The 24,311-nt window shown below is 38.6% G+C and overlaps 1 protein-coding gene across 3 annotated transcripts in view; it reads left to right on the top strand.

Annotated features, from left to right (window-relative positions):
* LGSN (lengsin, lens protein with glutamine synthetase domain) overlaps positions 1-23,494 on the top strand; it is a 29,203-nt gene extending 5,709 nt beyond the window's left edge. For 2 of the 3 annotated variants that reach the window (XM_040473855.1, XM_040473854.1), the window contains 4 exons: positions 8,924-9,053; positions 9,786-9,983; positions 16,917-17,083; positions 20,630-23,494. In XM_040473855.1, coding sequence (XP_040329789.1) covers positions 8,924-9,053; positions 9,786-9,983; positions 16,917-17,083; positions 20,630-21,829 — 1,695 coding nt within the window. In that variant the 3' untranslated portion in view covers positions 21,830-23,494. The remainder of the gene's footprint in view (positions 1-8,923; positions 9,054-9,785; positions 9,984-16,916; positions 17,084-20,629) is intronic. The other variant, XM_040473856.1, reaches the window with a different exon arrangement.
* The last annotated feature ends 817 nt before the right edge of the window (positions 23,495-24,311 follow it).

Below are 24,311 nucleotides of genomic sequence, written 5' to 3'. Positions count from 1 at the left end.
AATTTTATATTTTATTTCATGAACTTCTGACCTTTGAGTTTTTGCAATGAGGATTATTGCATTTGTAATAAAGAACATTGTAACAAAAGTCTCCAGAGATCCATGTATTCAGATGGAACCTCCTAAAATGCAATACAGCTTAAGGATTAAAATTATTTAAAAAATATATAGATGAAGAATTAGAGTTGGAAATAAGTAGATCTGTGGGTAATGTCTCCTTAAGAGTGTCTTATTTTCTTTAAGTTGGGAAATGGTGGTCATTTGGGTCTTTGTCCTTAATGATATCAGGGACTCTAATTTAGGGTAAGACTACAGTGACTTTGCAGAAACAGCTTGGTTGAAGGAGTGAATCACTTAGTAGACCATAAAGAAGTGTTCTAGGTTTCCAAATAAGTTTCCAAAGGATGGTTATTTATCTGGTTGGTGAGTCAGAGAACTAAAAAGGCAAATACTTTGGACAGGTCTTGAGTAAGACAGGGAACAGATCAGAACTGAAGAAAATTAATGACCAAGACAATAGAAAGCATGTGTTGTATAATTTTCTTTCTTTTTTATTTTTCCTTAATGCTTAGAAAATTCTTTTGAAATATCAGCATGTTTTAGTTATGCTATGAGGAAAAATAGGAAATAAGATTTTGTGTATGTCTTAAAGGACATAATCATAACCTTGAAGATAAGGTGTGGCTTTGAGGATAAATACAGTGAGGAAAACCCTAAAGGAAAGGTGGAATTAATGGGGTGAAGGGACAGAGTCACTGCAGAGCAGCTCCCCAGCAGGGATTCCTTTCTCTTAGCTCACCTTGAGAAAACTGAGGGAATCCAGTAACATTTTATCTAGGAAAAGTGTTTTGATTACATCAACCCATTCATTCTATTGCATATCCAAAGATTTCATTTTAAATCACTTATGAAGGAGAGATCTGAGTTGAAGTTCCCTTCTGGCCTTATATTCCAGCAAAGTAGGCCTTGGTTGCCATTCACTGATTAGAAAATATTTACTCAATTCCTATTTTATTCTAGTCAATATATTCGGCACAAGGATACATATAAAATGCCACCTTCTGGGGCGCCTGGGTGGCGCAGTCGGTTAAGCGTCCGACTTCAGCCAGGTCACGATCTCGTGGTCCGTGAGTTCGAGCCCCGCGTCAGGCTCTGGGCTGATGGCTCGGAGCCTGGAGCCTGTTTCCGATTCTGTGTCTCCCTCTCTCTCTGCACCTCCCTCGTTCATGCTCTGTCTCTCTCTGTCCCAAAAATAAATAAAAACATTAAAAAAAAAAATTTAAAAAAAAAATGCCACCTTCTAAGACTCTCCAGTCCTTGGACTAGGTTCCCCTTGTCGGTCTTTCCTGGTTTCATTTCCCATTTCATCTCTCTTGGATTCCATATCTCATCTTTCTTGCCAGTATCCTTAACTTATTTTTGTTATTGTCTTCCTAAGTTTGTATCTTCACAAAACCTCAATCCTGGAAGAATTTGCTGGAGGAAAAATAATTTACCTGTACAGATTGATGCCACTATAACTTAAAAATCTCCCATTTCTGTGGGGCACTCAGCACTTTTGTTTCCTGAGTTGGCTTTTTTGAATTCTCTGCTATGGCAATGTCAACCATTTCCATTTTTCTTAAACCTCTAGTCTTGCATTCTAATACTGTCATCTGTGCATCTAATACTGTGCATCTCCCACCCAGAGAAGAAAATTGGAAGCTTCATAACTGGCTACCTTTCTTATCCAAAATAGACAAGAAAGAACAAATGTTTAAAATTAGTTTTGCATCCAGATTCTGCCACTTCCTGGGTGAACTTAATTGTCATGAAGCACAATTATGTCACCTGAATAGCCCTCATTAGATGTTGACAATTCCCTTCTTCCCCTCCTCCTCTTAATTTCCCTTTCCTCCTTAATTTTTTTTCTTCTCTCTTCCTTCTAACATTCTATCTTCCTTTCTTCTTCTTATAGAGGAAGATATATTAAAGTTAAACCTTTCATTTCACCTCTAGTTTCCATCTTTTCTGCCCTTTCAGGGACCTTGCTTTATCCTTCTTCTTCTCCCTTCAACATCTTCTTTATTAACTCCTTTCATTAAGCATTTAAATATGTGTAAGCCGTTCTTCCTAAAAGCAACATACGCTTTTCTTAGACCCTTCAGCACTTCTCCAGTGGTCAAAGTCTCTGTCTCTTTCTCTTGTTATTTTTGAGGTGTATTTTCTGACTGTCTCCGCTTGATAGTAGAGACTATTTCTGTTGTGTTTGTAGTGTGTGGACCTTGGACTAAGCATCTCTCATTCCCTCCTCAACTCTTTGGTGTCCACCTTCTTCCACTGAACCTGCCTTTACCAATGCCTCTAGTGACTCGAGTTGTAAAACACAATGGACTAGCCTTTTTTCCTTTTTTCTTGTTTTTGATAATATGGAAGATGTACATTTATACAACGTATGTTTTTTTAATATAATTTATTGTCAAATCGTCTTACATACAACACCCAGCGCTCATCCCAACAAGTGCCCTCCTCAATGCCCATCACACTTTTCCCCTCTCCCCTACCTCCCCATCCACCCTCAGTTTGCTCTCTGTATTTAAGAGTCTTTTGTGGTTTGCCTCCCTCTCTGTTTGAAACTTTTTTTCCCACCTACCCTTCCCCCATGGACTTCTGTTAAGTTTCTCAAGATCCACATATGAGTAAAAATATATGATATCTGTCCTCTGACTGACTTATTTCACTCAGCATAATACCTTCCAGTTCCATCCACATTGTTTCAAATGGCATGATTTTATTCTTTCTCAACAATGGACTAGTCTTAATATCAGCCTTATTTATCATTTCAGTAGTAGGCCTACTTGTACTCCCTTCTTTTAATACAGCTTTTATTTCTTGCTATCAATGAAACCACTCTGTCCCAACTTTTTCTTTCACCTTCTTGTCATTTTTTTTTTCTCTGATTACTTTTTGGGATTCCATTTCTTTGTTTACTTATTAAGTGTTGTCCTTTTTCAGCTCTAGCTTAGTCCTCTTATTTTCTCAGTCTCTGCTCTTTCTCTTAATGGTTTAGCCACTTTGAGGGCTACGCTCTTTACTTCCATTTTATCTCTTGGATTCTGACCCCTGCTTGCTGTAGGCCTTCAGAAGACACAGTCATCATAGGGTCCATATGTTCACAAAACAACCCAGCAACTCCTGTCTCAGGTCTCCTCCTCATCCTGAGATCTCTAGTCAGAAACCTATCACCTTTGACCCTCTGTCTCTTGTACCTCCTATAGCAAGTCAATCACCAAATTGTTAAGTCTACTTCCCAAATATATCTGTAGTATGTTCATTTTCCCCATCCCTACAGCCATTGCCATAATCAGATCAACATAATCTCTACCCTAGTTTGCCCAAGTGGATATTGAGGCTATAAGTACTTCCTTGGTTTATAGTGGCAGTGGTTCTTAATTCTAGAAGGGATGCCTAAATATATCCTTGGCACTTAAGGAACCCCCAAAACTAATTTTTGCCTTGTGGTTTGGAGAGAAAAGTATACAAATGGAAGGAAGCTACTTTAATGATGCTGAGAATTATTTTACAAAGCAGAGATTTTTAAGAGAAGGCTGAATATTTTACCAATTGTGATGAAGAAGACAATAATTGATTACAAAATTTGATAAGGGATCTGCTTTCACTGAGGATTTAAAAAAAAATCAGCCATCTTTGAATGGAGTGGCTACAGCAAATTGTCCAGGGGGTTAATTTTGAGCTGTGACCAGAAGAGTAGATTACATTTCCTTAGGACAGGCTAGAAAACCAATGAGCATAGTAAAAAAGAAATCAGTGTGGGACAGAGGAATGATAAAATTAGTTTTGAATGGGCGGAGATAAGGTTTGTGTGTACAAATGGCCAGCTATGGAGTCTGGAGGCATTGGTGAGACTGGCCTCTGCAGGGCCTCAGAGAATACCAATCTGAATTTTTCTTAAAGGTGGGGGGAAACTGGCTGCAACCTAAGCAGAGAAATAGTAATACCAACATTGTGATTTAAAGAAGGACCACGGGCCATAGTGTGGAGGGTGGGTAAAAATGGAGAATGCAGGGAGGACATTTTGGTAACTGCTGTGGTAATCCAGGTGACAAAGATAGGAAATGGAAGCACTCATTTTAAATGGTGAACTCACTGAACAGAATGACCACAATCTGTTCCACTCTTCCTACTTCACTGTGCTCTGCTTTCAAGTGTTTGCTATTATAAAAAAAGTGACCCTGGACATGCATGACTTTATATTTTGTATTATTTTCTTAGAACAAATTGTTAGAAGTAGAACTAGTAGTTAATGGGTATGGATGGTTTTAGATTCATTGATGTAAGTTTGTGATGTGTCTTTGAAGTATCTCTTCTGTAAATATTTTGAATACATTTTCCTCCTTTTTTCTTTGAAGAGCACACTTTAAGGAAACTGAAGACATACTCTTTTCTCCCTGACATATTCTTTTAAATTTGATAATCATTGATACTTTTTTCTCCTTTTTTCTTTTCTTCTAAATTATTTTAAAGTTTAATTATTTTTGAAAGAGAGAGAGAGGGAGAAAGAGTGTGAGTGGGGGAGGGGCAGAGAGAGACACACACACAGAATCTGAAGCAGGCTCCAGGCTTCAAAGCTGTCAGTGCAGAGACCTATGTGGGGCTCGAACTCACAAACTGAGAGATCATGACCTGAGCTGAAGTCAGATGCTTAACTGACTGAGCCACCCGGCACCCCTCATTATTTCTTTAAAAAAATATTTATTTATTTATTTTTGAGAGAGAGAGAGAGCAAGGAGGGGAGGGGCAGAGAGAAAGAGGGAGACAGAATCCCAAACAGGCTCTGCATTGTCAGTGCAGAGTTGGCCATGGGGCTTGAACCCACCAACTGTAAGATCACAACCTGAGCGGAAACCAAGAATCAGACGCTTAACTGACTGAGCCACTCAGGTGCCTCTCCCATTATTTCTCACAGAGGTTAAAACTTGATGAGATTTGTTTTTGGCCTGCTTTCTTTTTCTTGCACCCCATCATTAATGAAGTCAGAGTGTTTGGTAAACGCATTCGTGATTATACCTCAGACTCTAGCCAGTATACAGGAGACAAAACAATGATTTTTAAAGTATTGATATTAAAAAAGTAGCTGTTAGAGAAAATTGAAAGTAAATGAATAAAATCAGTGATATTTAGAATCTAAATAACACTGGTTAATACATTGAAGGGAAACTTATTAGGTCAAATTAGGGTCTAAATTTAATGCTTGGCACAATCCCTTTAGGTTAAGCCTCTTTTAGTTAATTTGATCAAGCCACTGGGTTGAAATGCAAAATGACAAACTTTTATTAAGCCATAAAACAACTTTCAAAAGCAACAATGTGATGAGAGAAACATGAATTATGAAAATTCTTGTAATATGAAAACTTCTTTGAGGCCAGTCCCATGTATGAGACAAAGGAATCCTCTAATGGAATGACAGCAGAAACATTTCTGAAGTGGGAAAAGCCTCTCTGTTGGGAATGTCAAATCAAGTCAGGATCAACCTACTGTAGTGGAATTTTGAGACTGTCTAAGCTAAGCATGAATTGGATTTGCATATTTATGTCATGTGATCAAAATTAAATTGTGTATCTGTGCTTGTGCTCCCGGGTCTTCCAACCTGCCTTACCTCACCTCTCTCTATCTTCAGCGTATGTATCCCTTCTTCTTTCAAAGCTTGGCCTAGTTTCCCTGGCTGTGTGGAGACTGTTTATAAATTATTCTGCCTATTTAATAGTAGTAGTACTATAGAGTCCAGGCATGAGTATATTCTCGGAACCCTCCCCGAGAATTCTCCGACTGCTTGGCATACCCTCACCTCTCTGAGAAGTTCCCCTAGTTTATTGTTCAGAATCTAGAGCTGTTCAGATAAAGGATTAGGGCCTGACTCAGTGAGAGCCATCTCCCAAGAGCCAGGGGCCCAGGATACCCAGGAGGTATCTTTCCCACAGACAACCCCAGTAATGCAGAGTGCCTAGGGAATAATAATAAGGATTAATGTCTGTTTCAGTGCTTACTACATACATCAGGCACTGCTTGTCCAACATAATGGTGCAACCAGGAGATCTGTAAATTGGAACTATAGTGCTGAATGTCTGACAGATCAAGAAAAGTTTCTAAACTAGTTGGTAAACAGGTGCTGGTAAGAGTCCCTTAAGGCTCCCCCAACCCTCCTAACTTCTGTAGCTAGCCTACTATTCCTCTTGGGCTTTTGGAACTTTCATGATCCATCAGCTAAAGAGTTAACATCTCACCCTGCAGGGGCCTTCTAGAACCAGCAATGACGCTTCCCAGCATCCCAGCAATGATGCAGGGGTATTCTGGAGGTGTTCATTAAGGATGCATTAAGTATTTGTAATCTGGAGTCAATGTCTGGGTTCAAACCTTAGCTTTACCAATTATGAGAAATGTGATTTTGAACTAGTTAATTAGTATTCCTTTGACTCAGTTGATAATATATTTATTGCAAGGGGTTATTTTGAGACTAAATGAATTAATACATGCAAAGCATTTAGAAGAGATGTGACATATAGTAGGTACAATAAAAGTATTTTTTATTTTTTATTAGCTGTAATAACAGTTAGATGTTTTGACCATCATGTCTCAGGACCACATTAAATACCAACGTTAGGGAAGAGATACGCCGTCACCGCTGCTCTCATTGTGCTGGGGGCCTCCAGAACTGCATATTCTGAGCAGCATTCCAGTCTTTTTGAGACCTGGCTGTATAGTAGTTGAGAAATTTTCTTTTCTTCTTTACTTCCTACCTTATACTTTGAATTAATTGCCAACATTTAAAAAGCATAAAATTTCACAGGTGACTCTTATTAAAATGAACTTTCTCTAAACGGGCGTCTCTGGCATTTGGGAAGCAGAATGGCATTTTGGCAATCGGAAGATGTGTTTGTAAACTACATCTCTGACTCCCTCTTGAGGCCTTGGCAAATTATTCTGGGTCTCACTTTTCTCATTTGTAAAATGGAGATTCTATTACTGTGAGGGTTATGCTGAGAAATGTGCCTGACAAAGGGCTCGATTTTAGCACATTGCTATTCAATTGCAGGTTACAGTTTAAAGCTGAAGGAAATCTTAAAGTCTATCTCATTTGATTCCTTCTATCTGTAAATGAGGGATACCTAATGGGTCAACTAACACAAATGTTAGTCTGCTCAATTTTCTTTCATATTTACATACCTGACCAAGTATTTCCTTGTCTAAACAAGACTTCTTAATAAAGCTAGTCATGTATTTATAAAAACATTTACCAAAAGTACAATTGTATGATGTATATTTCTGGCAATGCAATTTTAGAAATGTTGAATACGTACAATAAAGTCAGGATATCACTGTCAGAATTCTTTCACAAGTGTATTGGAAAATATGTAAATAAAATGATAAACTGCTAGGAAAAATTAAACTCGTATATCTCACAATAAGTATCACATCATTCAAATACAAAATTGTCTGGAGTAGAGGGGACCACAATTTTCCAAGATGTGAAATTTTACTTTTATTTTATTTTATTTTATTTTATTTTATTTTATTTATTTTTTAAAAAATGTTTATTTTTGAGAGAGCGCAAGTGGAGGAGGGACAGAGGATCCGAAGCAGGCTCCCCGCTGACAGCAGGGAGCCCCATGTGGGGGAACTCATGAACCTAGAGATCAGGACATGAGCTCAAGTCGGATGATGCTCAACCAACTGATCCACCCAGGCGCCCCTAAGATGTGAAATTTTAAAATGACAAAAAAGATTGTATCCTATGAAATATACCTTTTAAAACGTAGTAACAATAATAACAATGTGTCCTGATTACATATAAACACCTACAGGTTGAATTCTGTTTTCTTCTTTTAGCTTTTGGAGGCTGAACTGGTCTTATTGACAAATGTGTACAGCTGTTCCCCAGATAACTTGCTCCCAGATACAGAATCTTTCAGAATCTGCTCTTCAAGAAGACAATAGCTCAAAACATTTTAGACTATAGTTTTTGACCCTGACCCTGCCACTTATTTCTCCCTTCACACTACAATGAGGAGTTCGTAAAAAAAAAACAACATAAAAAATACTAATGTCTGCTTTTTTTTCTTCTTATTTTTTTTTAATGTTAGCTTTCATGTCCTGGGACTGCAGGGGTGATTCTGCCCACTGTTGGCGCAGAGATGCCCAAGCTCTTCCCCCTTCAGCCCCTGCTTCACTGCCCAGCTCCTTGCTGGGAATAGCCCTTGACAGGTCTATTGAAGAATTCTGTCAAGGATTAGAACTTGATTGTAAAAGTGAAGTTATTTTGTTTTAAAATATTTTTCTTTACATTTTCCCAAGCTATAAAACTGTTTTGAGTATAACATTTGTTCTACCCATAGAAACTAATATGTACAAATGCAACTGCATTTTTTATTTTATTTTTTATATTTTAATTTACTTTTGAAGTAAGGTAAATATTGATGCAGTAAGGCTGAGGGTAAGAGAAAAGAAAGAATAGAATCTAATTCCTCGGATACTTGTGCTTTTGGTCAAAAGGTTAAAGATCCAAAAAAAGATAGAAATCATAAAAAGAGGATTTTACGCTTAAATGGGTTTAGGCATGGATAATATAAAATATCCCAGAGTAAAAAATAAAGATTAAAATCTTGACTAGTTGGACAAGATCCCAACTTATTTAATTATATTTCTGTACCAGGTATAAAAGGAGTACAGAATATCCAGCCTGTAAACAGAATATTGGGCTTGTTAATTTTGAATTATTCAAGTGACAGAAGTGACAAAATTTACCTCATTATAAAAGTCTCTTACATTCACTTTAAAACTTAACTATCCAGTCACTATGCTTTCCTGACATCCAGATTTACTTGTGTGCACGATCTGTTATCTGGTTTTTGTTTATTAATTATTACAGGACACGAGAGATGAAGGTAATGAGACTGAAGCCAACAGGATGAGTAAATTAAGAAGAACAAGAAAGAAAGTTACTAAACAACATCTATTTTCAACTGAAGTAGGAGAAATGGATATATCCAACTCAAAAGGTAACTTAGTTACTCTTATCCCTCAGGAATATGATGTCAATTGCAGTCTCTATTTAGTTCTCCTTTTTACAAAACCTTTTCTTTTCATCGAAGGGAAAAACAAAAACAAAGAAATGAAATTTAGTTCTACATAGGCAACACAAAAGATAGCAAATATAAGGGTATAACGTAAATATATAAAAATAACCAATCAAAATATTTAGAATGTAAAGGGAGCAGAACTAGGTTGATAGTGGGGCAAAAAGAAGACAACAGAGAGAACATATGCATAAGCAGGGAAGCACATTTCTGCTCTGAGATTGATTGCAAAGATCATTGCCAAGGATTTGGGAGGCCACAATAAAGATGTAGAACAAGTTTTCATACCACATGCTGGAATTTCAACCAAACTCAATAGATCTGAAACAGTGCTGAAACTAGGAGTTAATCTGAACAAGAGATGCAATCCAGGAACAGTGGTGTTCCAAGGCAGGGGCACAGGGATGGCTGGTACATGGTAACAATAAAAAGCAAGCAGGGTGCTCATCGATTTTATTATTGCTTTAAAATTTTCTGCAGACCATGTGCCCCCTTATGGCCTGCAACCGGTGCAGACCTTTCCCTTTGCCCCTCATTCGGTATGTCACTGCCCAGGAATAAATTATTTTCTCAAAGATTCCTCTCCATATCATGTTAAAAGACGGTTGAAAAACAAGGCAGTGCGTGTTTTAACATTTTTCTTTATTATTAAAGAAAGGATCAGATACCAAATGGTGTGCCACAAGTTGGGGGATATGAGCAAACCAGTTGTGGGACCTGGCTCTGCAGACTCTCATCTGCCACAAGATGACAAGGACTCTGAGAATCAGACAACAGTGATAAAACCCTCCCGCCTCAAAACATCAGCCAGTGCTCCTTGTAGCGAATTTAACACAAACTCCAGCCATTCTGGTAAGGACTGGGAAACAAACTCATGTGTCATTCTAGCCACTGCCCCTAACTTTGTATTTGAAATAGAGACAATGTGACCTTGATTGAGGAACGCTAGTCTCGGAGTCATCGAAGAATTTATATACCTATCATTTATAAAAGACCTTATAGTTTTCTTTAACCACTAGGCTGCTCATCAAGAAAATGGCGGGGTTGCAATGGATGATCTTTCTAGTCTTTTTTTTAAAGTGAAATTCTTTTAAGTTTCCGGCTTATTAATAGCTATATAAGTATTTTGGTCTATCTGTGTATGGGTTAAAAATCTGTGGGATCCAAGTGACAGAAACTAGTTAAAATGAAATATTGGGGCACCTGGGTGCTCAGTCGGTTGAGTGTCCGACTTTGGCTCAGGTCATGATCTCACAGTCTGTGAGTTCGAGCCCGTGTTGGACTCTGTGCTGACCGCTCAGAGCCTGGAGCCTGCTTCAGATTCTGTGTCTCCTTCTCTCTCTGTCCCTCCCCCTACCTCATGCTCTGTCTCTCTCTGTCTCTGAAAAATGAATAATCCTTAAAAAAATTAAAAAAAATGAAATATGTATTCCATAAGGGAATCCCTGATAAGAGGGTTGAACAAACAAGGTTTGAAAAGATAGAAATATGACAGGGTGTGAAGTTAGGTTTCCACCGTCGTTACTGACACCAATTGCAAGTTTGAGAATTCCCCAAGACTAATCCTAGTTTTGATAATTTGCTATAAGGACTCACAGAACTCATTGAAAACTATTATACTCAAGGATACAGTGAAAGAATACAGATTAAAATCAGCCAAGGGAAGAGACCCAGCAGGGGGACTCCAGGAAAGTTCGAAGCATGGTGCCTCCACTTGTCTTCTCCCAGTGGAGTCATGGACAGAACCACTCTTCTGACAGTGATGTGTGACAATATGCATGGAGTATTGCCAACCAGGGAAGCTTACCTGAGTCTTGGTCTCCAGAGTCTTTACTGGAGCTCCATAGCGGGGTTCCATGTGGCAGACCTCCGTCTCCAGCTTCTCTGGGGGGTCAAGCTGATACAACATGACTCAAAGCTCCCATGAAAAATGACATTATTAGATTTTCTAGTGTGGCCCAGAGATCACAAACAAAGACACTCTCGTTAGGCAGGGTGTTCCAAAGTCTTAGAGATTATCTTCCAGGAGCCAAGGGTAAGGAGGTCTCCTTTGGTAAGGTTAAATTCTTTACTACACACAGGTCCTAAGGAGGGACTAGAGCCTGAGAAGTGAATGCTTTCAGGACTCCATATGTATTAGTTTTCCATTGCCACCATAACAGATTACCACACATTTAGTAACTTAAAAGAATACAATTCATTACCTTACAGTTCTGTATACCAGAAGTCAGGGTTGTCTCAGCTGGTTTCTCTGATTCAGATTTTGCAAGGTTGAAGTCAAGGTGTTGTCCATCTGGATTCTTATCCAGCGATTCTAGGGAGTTCATTCAGATGGTTGGGAGAATCCATTTCCTTGGGGTTGTAGGATTGAGGTTTATGTTTCCTTGCTGGCTGTCACCTGGAGTGGCCCTTGCCTTCTGGAAGCCTCTGTGTGGTCCTGTGTCTCGGGACCAAGACAATCAGTCAAATCCTTCTCACGTTTGGAACCTCTCCAAATTCTCCTTCTTCTACATCTCTTTTATCCTTACAGCTGGAGAAAGTTCTCTGCTTTTAAGAACTCACTTGGATAATCCAAGACAATATCCCAATTTTAGGGTTTATAGCCTTAATTGCCTGCAGTTTAACATATTCTTTAGGTTTCAGGACTTAGGATGTGAACATATTTGTGAGGCAGCTCTGCCCACCGTGGCATTCCTCATCTCTGCATTTCTTTGTGTGTTGGCTTTGTGAGTTTCTCCATGAAATGCGGGTGAGCGCTGACAGTCTAGCCTCAGGAACTATTGATGTTAATGCTATAGGGGCCAGGTAAATAATACAAATGAGTAAGGTGGGCTTGTATAAAGAAACAGTGATGCTGGCTGTGAGGAACTAGAGCAGAGGTTGACACACTGTGGCCCACAGGACAAATTCAGCCTGCTGGCCATGTTTTGTAAGTAAGGTTTATGTATTGTCTATGGCTGCTTTTGTGCTACGGCGGCATAGTTGAATGGTTGCGAGAGCAGATACCATACGGTCTGCCAAGCTGCAAATATTTACTCTTTGGCCCTTTACAGAAAGCATTTGCCAACCCATGGATTAGAGGATGTGTGCCCCATTTCAGGCCACCTCAGAGCTCCAGCCAGTGGTTGCTATGGAGAAATAATTACCCAGTGGTACCAAATTTAATTTCTTCAAGAGAAGCTTGAACTGAAGATTTTTCTATGCAATTTTCAGATTTTCAAGTGTCAACTCCTTTAAATGTTTCCAAACACTGTGAGACAACCAGTGAGAAAACATCTGCTAGCCACATTGGCTCTTCCATGAACAGTTTGTGACCCTTGTTTCATATAGTCTCAGCCATAAAATTGAGATGAAATTTACCATTTCTTAGTCTTACATCAAAAAAATCTGTGGAAGGAATTTGTGTCATGAGCTCTCTTTGCACCAACCGACTATGACTAGGATTATGGGTATCATGATTAACTCAGTTTGGTTCATTCAGAAGTTCCCTCTTTGGCCCCAGGCTACATTAATTTTTTTATAGGCCCAGAGCACCAAAAAGTTTATAGCTTGCAACAAACCACCATTACAGAATTTAAAGATATGTATGAAAAATCCATCCCCCAATAAATGCTAGAAATTTTAACATGGTGTTTTCTTCTCTGTGATACCACCCTGACTCTAAAAAAAGTTTTTTTTTTTAAGTTTATTTATTTATTCTGAGAGAGAGAGAGAGGGCACGCACAAGCAGTGGGAGGGGCAGAGAGAGAGAGAGAGAGAGAGAGGGAGAGAGAGAAATCCCAAGCAGACTGTACTGACAGTGCATATAGCCTGATGCCTGGGGCTTGAACTCATGAGCCTATGAGATCATAACCTGAGCTGAGATCAAGAGGCCAACACTTAACTGCTTAACCGACTGAGTCACCCATGTGCCCCACCACTCTGACTTAAAAAAATATATTTTTTTCAAAGAAAGCCCCCCCCTCCGGACTTTTTTTTTTTTTATTGTTTTTGGTTTTCTTGCTGCTTTGTACTTGGTTATTCTGCCACCTGGGCCGACATGATACTTCTGGAGAGTGGGGTCACATTTGCTCTAAGAGGGTGTCTGTCAGAGAAGCCATGTGGAGGAAGGAGGGCAGGCCCTGGGAACGGAGTGTGGCACATCATCCAAGGCATATTCCATAAGCTAAATGTGTTGCACAGTACTCTTTGGTGCACTTTTCCCTTTTTAAATTGACATTTCTGAAAGCTCAAACACCTATTCAATCTGCCTTTTATAAGTGACCGCAGCTTGTTCTCTATAGCTGAAATATGTCCTCATCGTCACTGAACACAGACAACATTTCTCCAAGGCATTTTAGTTGCTATAGAGCTTTGAGGTTTTATTTTAATTTTAATTTTTTTTGTAGTGTTGTCTTATCTCCGCCCCGCCCCCCGCCAAACACTCACAGCAGGAAAACTTCCTCTGTAAAAGCAGATTGATTTAATTTATTAGTCCTCTGAGGGGATAGGAAAGGAGAACATCTCCCAGGAACCATACTGCAAGGAAAACAAATGAGTCCCCGAACTAGCAATTATCTGCCTGCTATTCATCATGTACATCTGGGAAGCCCTGACCAAAAGGTTTAATTGTAACTAACAAGTATGATTTATTTGAAGGAGAGAAATTCAGACAACGATACAGTAAGATTAGTTGATTCCTTGACAATGAAATTAGATTGCATAGAATTCTCATATTTGATGGAAGAATTAAACTTTTAAATTAAAAAAAAAAGATATCAAATTACCAAAACATGTGATGCCAATTTCTACTTCTTCATTAGATGAGGTCAAATCATGCAGGGTTTATTAATTAATTAATTTATTCACACAACCCTTTATGAAAGGATTAAAGGAGTGGTCATTGAGCATCTCTGATATGCTCGTACTGCTGCAGGTACCGGGGATACAGCAGCAAGTAAAGTGTTCTCCTGGAACTGACATGCAAGTGGGGAAAGACAGAAAGTAAACATGTGATTATACAATATGGTGGGTAGTGATAGGGACTCAAGAAAATGGAAATGAGATGATATATTGTTAGGGGTTGAATTGTGTCTGCCCCAAATTCGTGGGTGGTTGGAATCCTATCCCCTCATACCTCACATTGTAACTGTATTTGGAGATAGGGTTTTAAAAGGAGTAATGAATGTTACTCTTCTTATGAGAAGAGAAGATTAGGACACCCAAAGAGGGAAGATCATATGAAGACAGCCATTTACGAGCCAACGAGGGAGAGCTCTCAGAAGAGACCCACTCTGGTGACACTTCTAACTTAGACTTCTACCCTCTGGAAGTGTAAGAAAATAAATTTGTACATAAGTCACCTGGTCTGTGGAATTTGTCTTGGCACCCCTAGCAAATGAATACATCTACTTATTGTCCAGCCACAGGTCAACTTGGCAATCTTTGAATGAATCAGGGGTTAGACCTGTCCGTACTGTGATCAGATCTCATAGAATTATTACTCCAGGTGATTATATTTTGTTTATTTTCAGCACTTTTAACCATGGTAAAGTATACCACCTTTGCACTCAATGGCATATGTATTGTCTATCATTCCCCCATTCAATAATATAAAGCTGTATGAGGGCAGGGCTTTTCCTGGCTTCTTCCTAGGTATATGTCCAATAGATAATAATAATAAATAAATAATACATGGTAACTAAACAACATATTTTGAGTGGATACCTACTTTTCTTATTTTAAAAGAATGCATATTTATTGTAGAAATGTTAGAAGCTACAGGTAAGACAAAGAACTAATAAGATTGCCTGTGATTATATTACGGATGAACCAATAAAATGACCTTCCTCCTTTGATAGGAGATGAATACTGATTTTTTTTATGTTGTTAAAATATTTATAGCTTATATATTAATTGCTTATTATTTTTAGAATACTGCTTGTCTGAAATTTTCCATATTTTATAATTTTTTAATGTTTATTCATTTTTCAGAGAGAGAGAGAGAGAGAGAGCAGGGGAGGGGCAGAGGGAGAGGGAGACAGAATCAGAAGAAGGCTCCAGGTGTCAGCACAGAGCCCAATGCAGGCCTCCAACCCACAAACCATGAGATCATGACCTAAGCTGAGGTCAGCCCTTAACTGGCCCCAGAAGTTTTCCATATTTTAAAATGCTTATCAGTTTTATTTTCTGTAAAGAGAATTGTTCAACCTGGGCAGAACACCCAATACTTCAGGATAGGTTGGGAAGACAGCAACTGCTAATTTAGCATGAAACATTGTAATTGCTACAGCTTAATTGTTTGTGTTAAATGGAAGGTAGTTATAAAGCCTCAGGAGTCTCAGAGTAGCCAAATGTATCAGTGACAGGACATTATCTCTAATATATTTGTAGAGGTGGAACCAGTAATTTGTTTTCCTCATGCTTCACATACTTAAAATCTGCTTAATCTGTGTTTTTAAACTGTCAATCTTTATGCCTATTTTTAAAGCCAATTATATATCAAAAAAGGATATTCAGGTATCACGTTAAAATTATAGCTGCTCAACATCAGTGATGTGACAGATTGATGAGTATTCAGATTCAGACATGATCATGGTACCATTACTAGGGTTAGAGTAATTGTGTTCACTTTATGCGTTTCAGAAGCACTTATATGATGCTTAATGTCTGCCAGGGATTGTTAAATAACTTGTTTAATCGTCACAGCAAGCCTATGAAGAGGGTAATATTGCCTCCGTGAGAGAGCCCAGGCACAGAGAGGATAAAAAAAGTGTCTAGGGCACAGGCAGGATTCCGAGGGAGGCAGATAGGCTTCAGTGTGTGTGTTGAATCATCACGGTCCGCTACCTCTCCTCAAAGTTTGGACAGTAGCTAACATGTATGATGTGTATTATGTGCCAGATCCTTTAGATCTATGTGCTTTATATATATATATTCATTCACTTTATGGTAACAAGTCACCAACTGGGAGTTAAGAGGTCTGGTTTCTAGTTTCAATTTCAGCACTGGACTGAGAGCATGATTTGGACTACCTTACTGTACCTCTCTGGGACTCAAGCTAGACAGTTAGTTGAATTAGGTGATTTATCTCCAAACTCTCTTCTAGCTCTGAAGTTTTAGAATTTGCAGTCTACCTTAAATGCCTTGAAAATATATACATACCTACCTACACACGCACACACACATAGACGCACACATACGCACATTTGGGGTTAGGTTTCCGGTTTTAAAACTGAATACTCACTCTAGATTTTTCCTCTCTCACACTCTCATCCTTGAAGAACCTTTTGTTTGCTCACTCACACTGATTTTAAAATTTAAATCTGACAGTGACATGTAGATGTCTTAGATTTAGATGCCATTATAAAATCCTTTTGGCAAACAAAACAAGAAACACAAAATGGAAACCCGCAGAAAATACACAAAAACCAAACACTTTTGCCTTTAATCATACAGGAACTTCTAATGAAGGCATTACTAGTTAGTTCAAGAAGCTCAATCTTTTCAATGATAGTCATCTGTATGCAGACTTGTGTGGTGCCTTATTCACATAAGGTTATCTTTCACCTACCCCCAAGTGCTAAACAGTCTCTAAGGCTGTTTAGAGACCATGTTCTTGGGAATATGGTAAAGGCAGGGAAAGAAAGGTAAGATCCCCAATCCTAAGCCAATAACAGTATATGAGTATATGAGTATATGATGCTTTTGTTGACAATCATGGTGACGAAGCCACTACTGTGTAGCTTCCTTTTGCTTTTCAGTTCATCGTGACCTAACTACTTAGGGCCATTCTCTATTTTACAGATAACACCAGAGATGGCACTCAGCTTCCGACCACACCCCATATCTCCTCTAGAATGAAGCACATTAAGCAAGAAATGGTCAAAAATCACCTACAGTTTGTGCGATTTGAAGCAACAGACCTCCATGGTGTGTCCAGATCTAAGAGTATCCCTGCACACTTTTTCCAAGTGAGTTTTACAGGTGGAGTTAAGATTAAATGTAATTTCACGACCATGAGCAAGCAAATGGTCCTAACTAATCTTTCTTATTTTCTTGTAATCTATACAGTAATTAAAGCTGAAAACCAATAATTTATTTTCTTTCTTGCTTGTCCCTCCCCAAACACATTATTGCTCCCTAAGGAGCTGAACGTATACTTTCAAGGCCCAAGCAGCAATTCCTTTACCCGATAGAAATAGAAAACTAATTAAGACTGGTAACTTTAGTTTTTCTGCCTTGAATAGTTTCCCTCTATAGAATTATCTTTTCTCTCTTGCTGCAATTATGAAGATTATATTTTGTTTGACATGAGAAAATTGCAACAGAAGACCCAAGAGCAAATATCAAATGAAAAAAAAAAGATTAAATAGTAAGAACTTGCTAGATAAAAAGGACATCCCTTTCAGCTTCTAATTCTGATAAGAAAATACCTTATTGTTGTTGGATGACTTAATGAATATGATTAAATTCTTGAAAATAGTGATATTAAGAAATATTGTAGTTTTGGATATGTTTTGAGACTTTTTGAGATTTTTTTTCCAGTTTATGTCATGTATTTTTTTAATGACTGATTTATTGCATCACTGAAACATTTCTTAGAAGGAAGGGATGTTAGTCAGTATTACATATGAAAGTGTAAAAGTTAAGCATCCTTGAAGTTTATTTTTAAGAGATATCTTACTTTCATCACTTTAATATTAAATTGTAATTTTATCATTTGTTTTATTTTGGGAAAAACTGAGCATCCCCAAAACACTTTTTTTTTTACAAGAATTCCAACAGGTTCAAATTTGTTTCTTAAAAATTTTCAACATCACTCATCATCAGGGAAATGCAAGTCAAAACCACACCTGTCAGAATGGCTGGTACCCAAAAGACAAGAAATAACAAGTGTTAAAAAAAAAAAAAGAAATAACAAGTGTTGGCAAGGATGTGGAGAAAAGGGAGCCCTTGTGCACAGTTGACGGGAATGTAAATTGGTGCAACCACTGTGGAAAACCACAGTATAGAGATTCCTTAAAATATTAAAAGTAGAAATGCCATAGCATTCAGTAATTCCACTACTGGCTATTTACCCTCCAAAAATGAAAATACAAATTTGGAAAGACATATTACCCCTACGTTTATTGTAGCATTATTTACAATAGCTAAGATACAGAAACAATCTAAGTGTCCATTGATAAATGAATAAAGATGTGGAACACATGTACAGTGGAATATTTCTCAGCCACAAAAAGGATGAGATCTTGCCACTTGTGACAACATAGATGGATCTAGAGGGTATTATGCTAAGTGAAATAAGTCAGATAAAGAAAGAAATACCATATGATTCCATCTACATGTGGAATCTCAAAAAAAGAAAACAAAGGAGCAAGCAAACAAACAAGCTGAAACGGATTCATTGAGAACAAACTGATAGTTGCCAGGGAGTATGGGGTAGGGGATGGGTGAAATAGGTGAAGGCAATGACAAAGTACAAAACTTCCAGTTATAAATACGCCATGCGGATGAAAAGTGCAGCAAAGGGAATATAGTCAATAATATTGTGATAACGTTGTATGGTGACAGATGGTGGACTTTGGTGGACTTTGTTGTGATCCAAATTTCAGTTATTATAGAGATTTAAGCTATTTTGCAAGAATTAGTATTGAATTCCTGGTGATCTATATTGGGGTGTGAAGTTGTTCTAGTGCTTTATATATATACAAGGTAACTTAATTTGTGGTCATGAACATGACATGTTTGTATATATTTATATATTTCCCCCTACTAATAGAGTAGTTTGAATCAGAATGTCCAAAAACGAAAAAAGAAAATGATAGTGTTAACAAAGATTGCTCGGAAAAATACAGATTAAATCGTTTGAAGAATACAGTGTGACTTTTTACTATTCTTTAAATTTGTGAAGGCCTAGTGGAATGAAATGGTAACAAGCCGTTCTTTATTGTTCACAATCAAGTGAGTACAAACAGATTTAAATTGCAGGAACTCTCGGAAGCCTCATGAGTAAAATAATATTACCCCTCATGTTAGATACATACAAAACGACAGATTTTCAAATGAAGAAATTGAAAAGTAGGGAAATAATATTATTTCTTACAGTAAAAATTCAAATGAAAGGATTTTATATTAAAGTACTCTAAAATTCCACAATATGTATGTGTGTGTACAGGTCCTTGAGGGAGTTGAAAAATTAAGCAGGCACTGAATAACTGAATAGTGCTTGACTTTCTCTACTTTATTACTGGCAAAAGCAGATTTGGATCAGCTAAGCCAAATGGCATTTGAAAACATGTGTATAGATGGTGGAAAGTGAAGGAGACAGTGGCTTAAGGTCAAAGGCAGAAGAGGGACCAGTAGATTGCCTCTACTAGCTTTGGCCGCTTTTTGGTACCCATGCTCTTTGGGATTGGAGGTAATATAAGAAACAATTTGGCTCACAGAATGTTAGTATGTTTTATTAACCTCATGATGCACACTGACATTATGGGAACCAGACTTTATATTTAGCTTTCTCTACCATCAGTGTAACCTTCAACACACGAAGCCTTGTTATACTGCTATGACACTATTTCTAGAAATTGTTTTATGTGTCTGCTCAACTTTATAACCTCATCATGTCCCTGTTGTCTGGCACATAGCAAAAGTTAAATAAATGACCAAATCTATTGACCCCAGAGGTATATAGCTAGAAAGTGTCTTAGCAATCATCTAGTCTAACACTTTTGTTTCACAGACATGGAAGCTGATGGCACACAGTCCAGTGATTTGCCTAACTTCGCATAGGTAATTGGTGAAAGACCTAGGGCTAGAAGTCAGATTTGGTAACATGCAGTTCATGGCTGACTTGAAGGCTATAACATTTTGGAACTCTAGCTCACAGGCAGTTTCTGGGACTGTGAGGCTGCGAGGCAATCATTCTTAGTGGGCTATAAAAATGACTGAAGACAGAAGTGCAGCTTTCAGTAGACCCAGTTCCTCTGGTGTTAGGATGTCTGTCATGTGTGTCCTAGAATAGGATAATTGTCATGTGTGTCCTAGGATTGACCCATACTAGTCTGTCTGGGAAGAACTGAGGATTCTCAGTTAACTGTGTGGATTACAATAGAATAAGCCAAAATAAAATCTTATCTGAAGTATTAGCAACTATGCCATAAAATAAAAAGTGCTTTGAAAAGGGCTAGGTTATAATCATTTCAAATAATTTCATAAGGCTTTACCTTTGTTGTTTGTGATAAAGACATTTTATCATTGTACCTTTTATTTAGGACTGCTACTTTCAGATCCAAGAACATATAAAGCCTTGAAGGCTAAAAAGGTTAACAGTTGCTTATAAAAGTAACTTTGGGGGTTTATTTTTAAAATATTTGAAATTTACTTGATACTAAGCTAATGTTACCCAGCAGACATTAGACACATTTTTTTTTTCCTCATCAGCAGTGTCTCCCCCCCACCTCCACCCTTTTGTTTGTTTTCAAGTTTCAAAACCTGATTGCTGTGTCTACTTTCTTTAGGAAAAAGTGATCCATGGCGTTTGCATGCCTCGAGGTTATCTTGAATTGATACCGAATCCTAAGGACGACGAAGTGGATCACATAAGAGCAACATGTTTTAATAGTGACATAGTCCTGATGCCAGAGCTCTCAACCTTTCGAGTGTTGCCATGGGCTGAGAGAACGGCAAGAGTGATATGTGACACATTCACTGTGACCGGTGAACCTCTTCTGACTTCCCCAAGGTACATTGCCAAGAGGCAACTGAGCCAGCTACAAGATTCTGGCTTTTCCTTGCTCTCTGCCTTCATCTATGATTTTTGCATTTTTGCCGTGCCTGAAATTATCAATTCAAAGACCATATCTTTTCCTGCTTCAACGTTGCTAAATAATCATGACCAGCCTTTCATCCAGGAACTCGTTGATGGTTTGTATCACACAGGAGCCAATGTTGAGAGCTTTTCCTCCTCTACCAGGCCTGGTCAGATGGAAATCTGTTTTTTGCCCGAATTTGGCATCAGTGCAGCTGATAATGCATTTACCCTCAGAACAGGTGTCAAAGAAGTGGCAAGGAAATATAACTACATCGCCAGCTTTTTCATTGAGACTGGATTCTGCAATTCAGGAATTTTGTCTCACAGTCTCTGGGATGTCGATGGGAAGGAAAACATGTTCTGCAGCAGTTCTGGGATTGAGGAGCTCACGATCACTGGGAAAAAATGGTTGGCAGGACTCTTGAAGCATTCCGCTGCTCTCAGCTGCCTGATGGCTCCCGCTGTTAGCTGCCGAAAGCGTTATTCTAAGGAGAGTAAAGACCTCAAGGACAGTGTGCCTACAACGTGGGGATACAATGATAACAGCTGTGCTTTTAATATCAAGTGTCATGGTGAGAAAGGCACCCGGATAGAGAACAAACTGGGCTCAGCCACTGCGAATCCTTACCTGGTGTTGGCTGCTACTGTTGCTGCAGGCTTGGATGGACTTCAAAGCAGCGATGGTGTCCTGGTTGGTCCAGATGACAGCACGGACCTCTATCAGTCAAAACCTTCCGAGATTCCTTTGAAACTGGAAGATGCTCTTGTGGCACTGGAGGAAGATCAATGCCTGAGACAGGCTCTCGGGGAAACTTTTATTCGCTATTTTGTTGCCATGAAAAAATATGAGTTGGAAAATGAAGAAACAGATGCAGAGAGAAATAAATTCTTAGAATATTTTATTTAGAATAGCACCCTTAACTCTTCTTTCAGAGATGTGATTTTTACTTAAGTAGTTGATCTCCCAGAAAGAAAAGATTGGATTTTTATAATTAACAACAAAAAGACTACAAATGCTTTCGCTCTTTTTTGTCCCCATGGAGTATTTGACAGATATGAAGTGGGACTGCTGAGAGATTCTGACAGTAGAAACAAACAATAAAGTTGTGGTGCGGCTGGTATTATGCAAATTTACCAGGTCTTGTCAGTCAGTCATCATTTCCTCTGTGTATGTTGACCTACATAGAAATATGCAGTTATTTTGGGCAACAGATACATTCACACAATAAAAGAAGTCTTAAGAATTACAAAACAGAATTTAAATGACTAAAAAACCCAAAGGATTTCAATGAATTTCAATTATACACATAGGTTGTGACTGCCAGAAAGACAAAAATACTTACTAATACAATCTCACTAATCAAGACCTCTGGAGGACAGGTGCTCTGTTTCCTGCCCTTTCCCCACCCTTCTGCCATTACCCTTCCTGTTGGCCAACCTGCAGGTGATGTGGCGAGGGTGACACTCCTGGGAATGGAGCCCGCACAAGATGGAGTAACAACGTGGAAGCTGTGTTGCAAAGCAAATTTTGCAAGCATCATTGTGATCTTTCTAAATAAGTTAAATGAGTCTTCAAAAATATGTCATGATGACAAGTTAGCAGACGTTTTCACCTATATCCCTTCTTTTCACTGTTTTTTTGCTAGTTTCTGAAAGGCCTGGGAAGTTCAGGACTATAATGTCCATGAGAAACAAATCCATAAGAAATAAAATTTGGCTGGGAACAATGAGGTCAAGTATTTGAAAGTCATGAAAATTTTTCTTTAAGCAATATCTCATATAGAATCCTATGCATAAAACACAGGTGGAATGGGTATGTGTGGTGGGGCGGGGCGGGGGTGGGGGATGGCTGGGCTCTTCATGCTTCGCTCTGTTCTTTGAAGATGTCTGTAGTGCTTTGTGAAGTGTCAGAGCAACTGCCTATATAAGAGGGCTATGCTTGCAGCTGAAGTTTGTCTTTAAATGACTGATTCTACTGCCCACAGAGGTTGGTATGTCCCAGAGAATATTAAATGTTCCAGATCTTCATTTGAAAGAGATACTTTTGCTAACTATCCCTAAAGTTTAGCTTCATTGGGAGGAAATCCAAAATCCACTGACTAGCAAGTGAAAACCCTATTCTACTGCTTAGGATCAAACAAGAGATTTTATGTTCAATTAAAACTGACAGTGGCCTCAGTTTAGATAGCAAACACAAGAGCAGAGGATTAGACTTGGCTCAGATCCTCCTATTCAAATTCGTAGCACCCAGTAGCTTAAACAGTCAAAGTTGCCTGTCCATCACTAATTGCTGCCCTCTTTTCTCTGTTGAGCAGGAGAATAACGTTCTTGGTGGATTAAGAGGTAGAGGGCAAGGTGGTGCTGGGTGAGTGGAGAAGGAAAGGAATCAGCCCAGAAACTTCTGAGAATGGAATCCCACACATTACATCATGGGAAGGATGGCAGGGAGGAACCCCATGGCAGCTCGCTAGTTATTTGCCAATATTCATTCTCTCTCTGTTCCCCATAGTAACACCTAAATGTGTCAGTTGGAACGCATTATGGAAAATAAAAATGACATTTCTGAGTTCCACTGTGGCTGAGTGTGGTCATGTGATTAGATTCAGGCCAAAGAGATGTAAGTACAAGTGCTGCATGGAAACTCTGGGAAACTTCTTTAAAGGGCACACTCTCTGTCTCCCGCCCTTTCTCTATCCTTCTGCCTTTGCCATTCCTGTTGGTTAACCTGCAGGTCTTGCAGCTAGAGTAATGCCCTCGGGAATGGAACCCACACGAGATGGAGTTACAAGGTGGAAACTCTGCTCAATGGCCTACATTGAGATTTTTACCTGGGAGAGAAGGAAACTCTCCTCTAAGGTGCCGTGATTTTGGGTCTTTGTTTCTGTGACAAAACTTATCTTCCTACTTGTGTGTGTGTGTGTGTGCGCATGAGTGCATGTGCCTGAGTTGTATGTGTATATATACGTGTGTGGGGGACATTTGGGGAATTTGAGAATGAAAGAATAAAGATATAAGAAACAGTGAAAGACTACTTCCTCAATCTTTCCACTTCTTGAGAATCTGAATCAGAAGGATCCACGCGTGTAAAAAAAACTGTACTATCTCCCACCCTAACAGAGCTGTATAGACACTTCTGTCATCCATGGGCCTTCATGAAACATGGCTAGTGTTTTGGCTTGTTTTTTCCACAACAGATAGAAGGTACTATAAAAATTCTGCTAATCAAATTGTTATATCAGTGTGTGTGTGTGTGTGTGTGTGTGTGTGTGTGTGTATATGTTATATCAGCATAACCTAAAAAAAAACTACAAAATTCAGGATGGCAATGTGAAGAAATTATGTAACCAGGAATAATACCTTTGATGTTAATTGTACCATAGTGAGTTGAC

The sequence above is a fragment of the Herpailurus yagouaroundi genome, unplaced genomic scaffold (genome assembly GCF_014898765.1).
Source record: "Herpailurus yagouaroundi ecotype Mexico unplaced genomic scaffold, PumYag 139, whole genome shotgun sequence".
NCBI lineage: Eukaryota > Metazoa > Chordata > Mammalia > Carnivora > Felidae > Herpailurus > Herpailurus yagouaroundi.
Note: the sequence above shows the minus strand (reverse complement) of the source record. Positions and strands in the feature narration are given on the sequence as shown.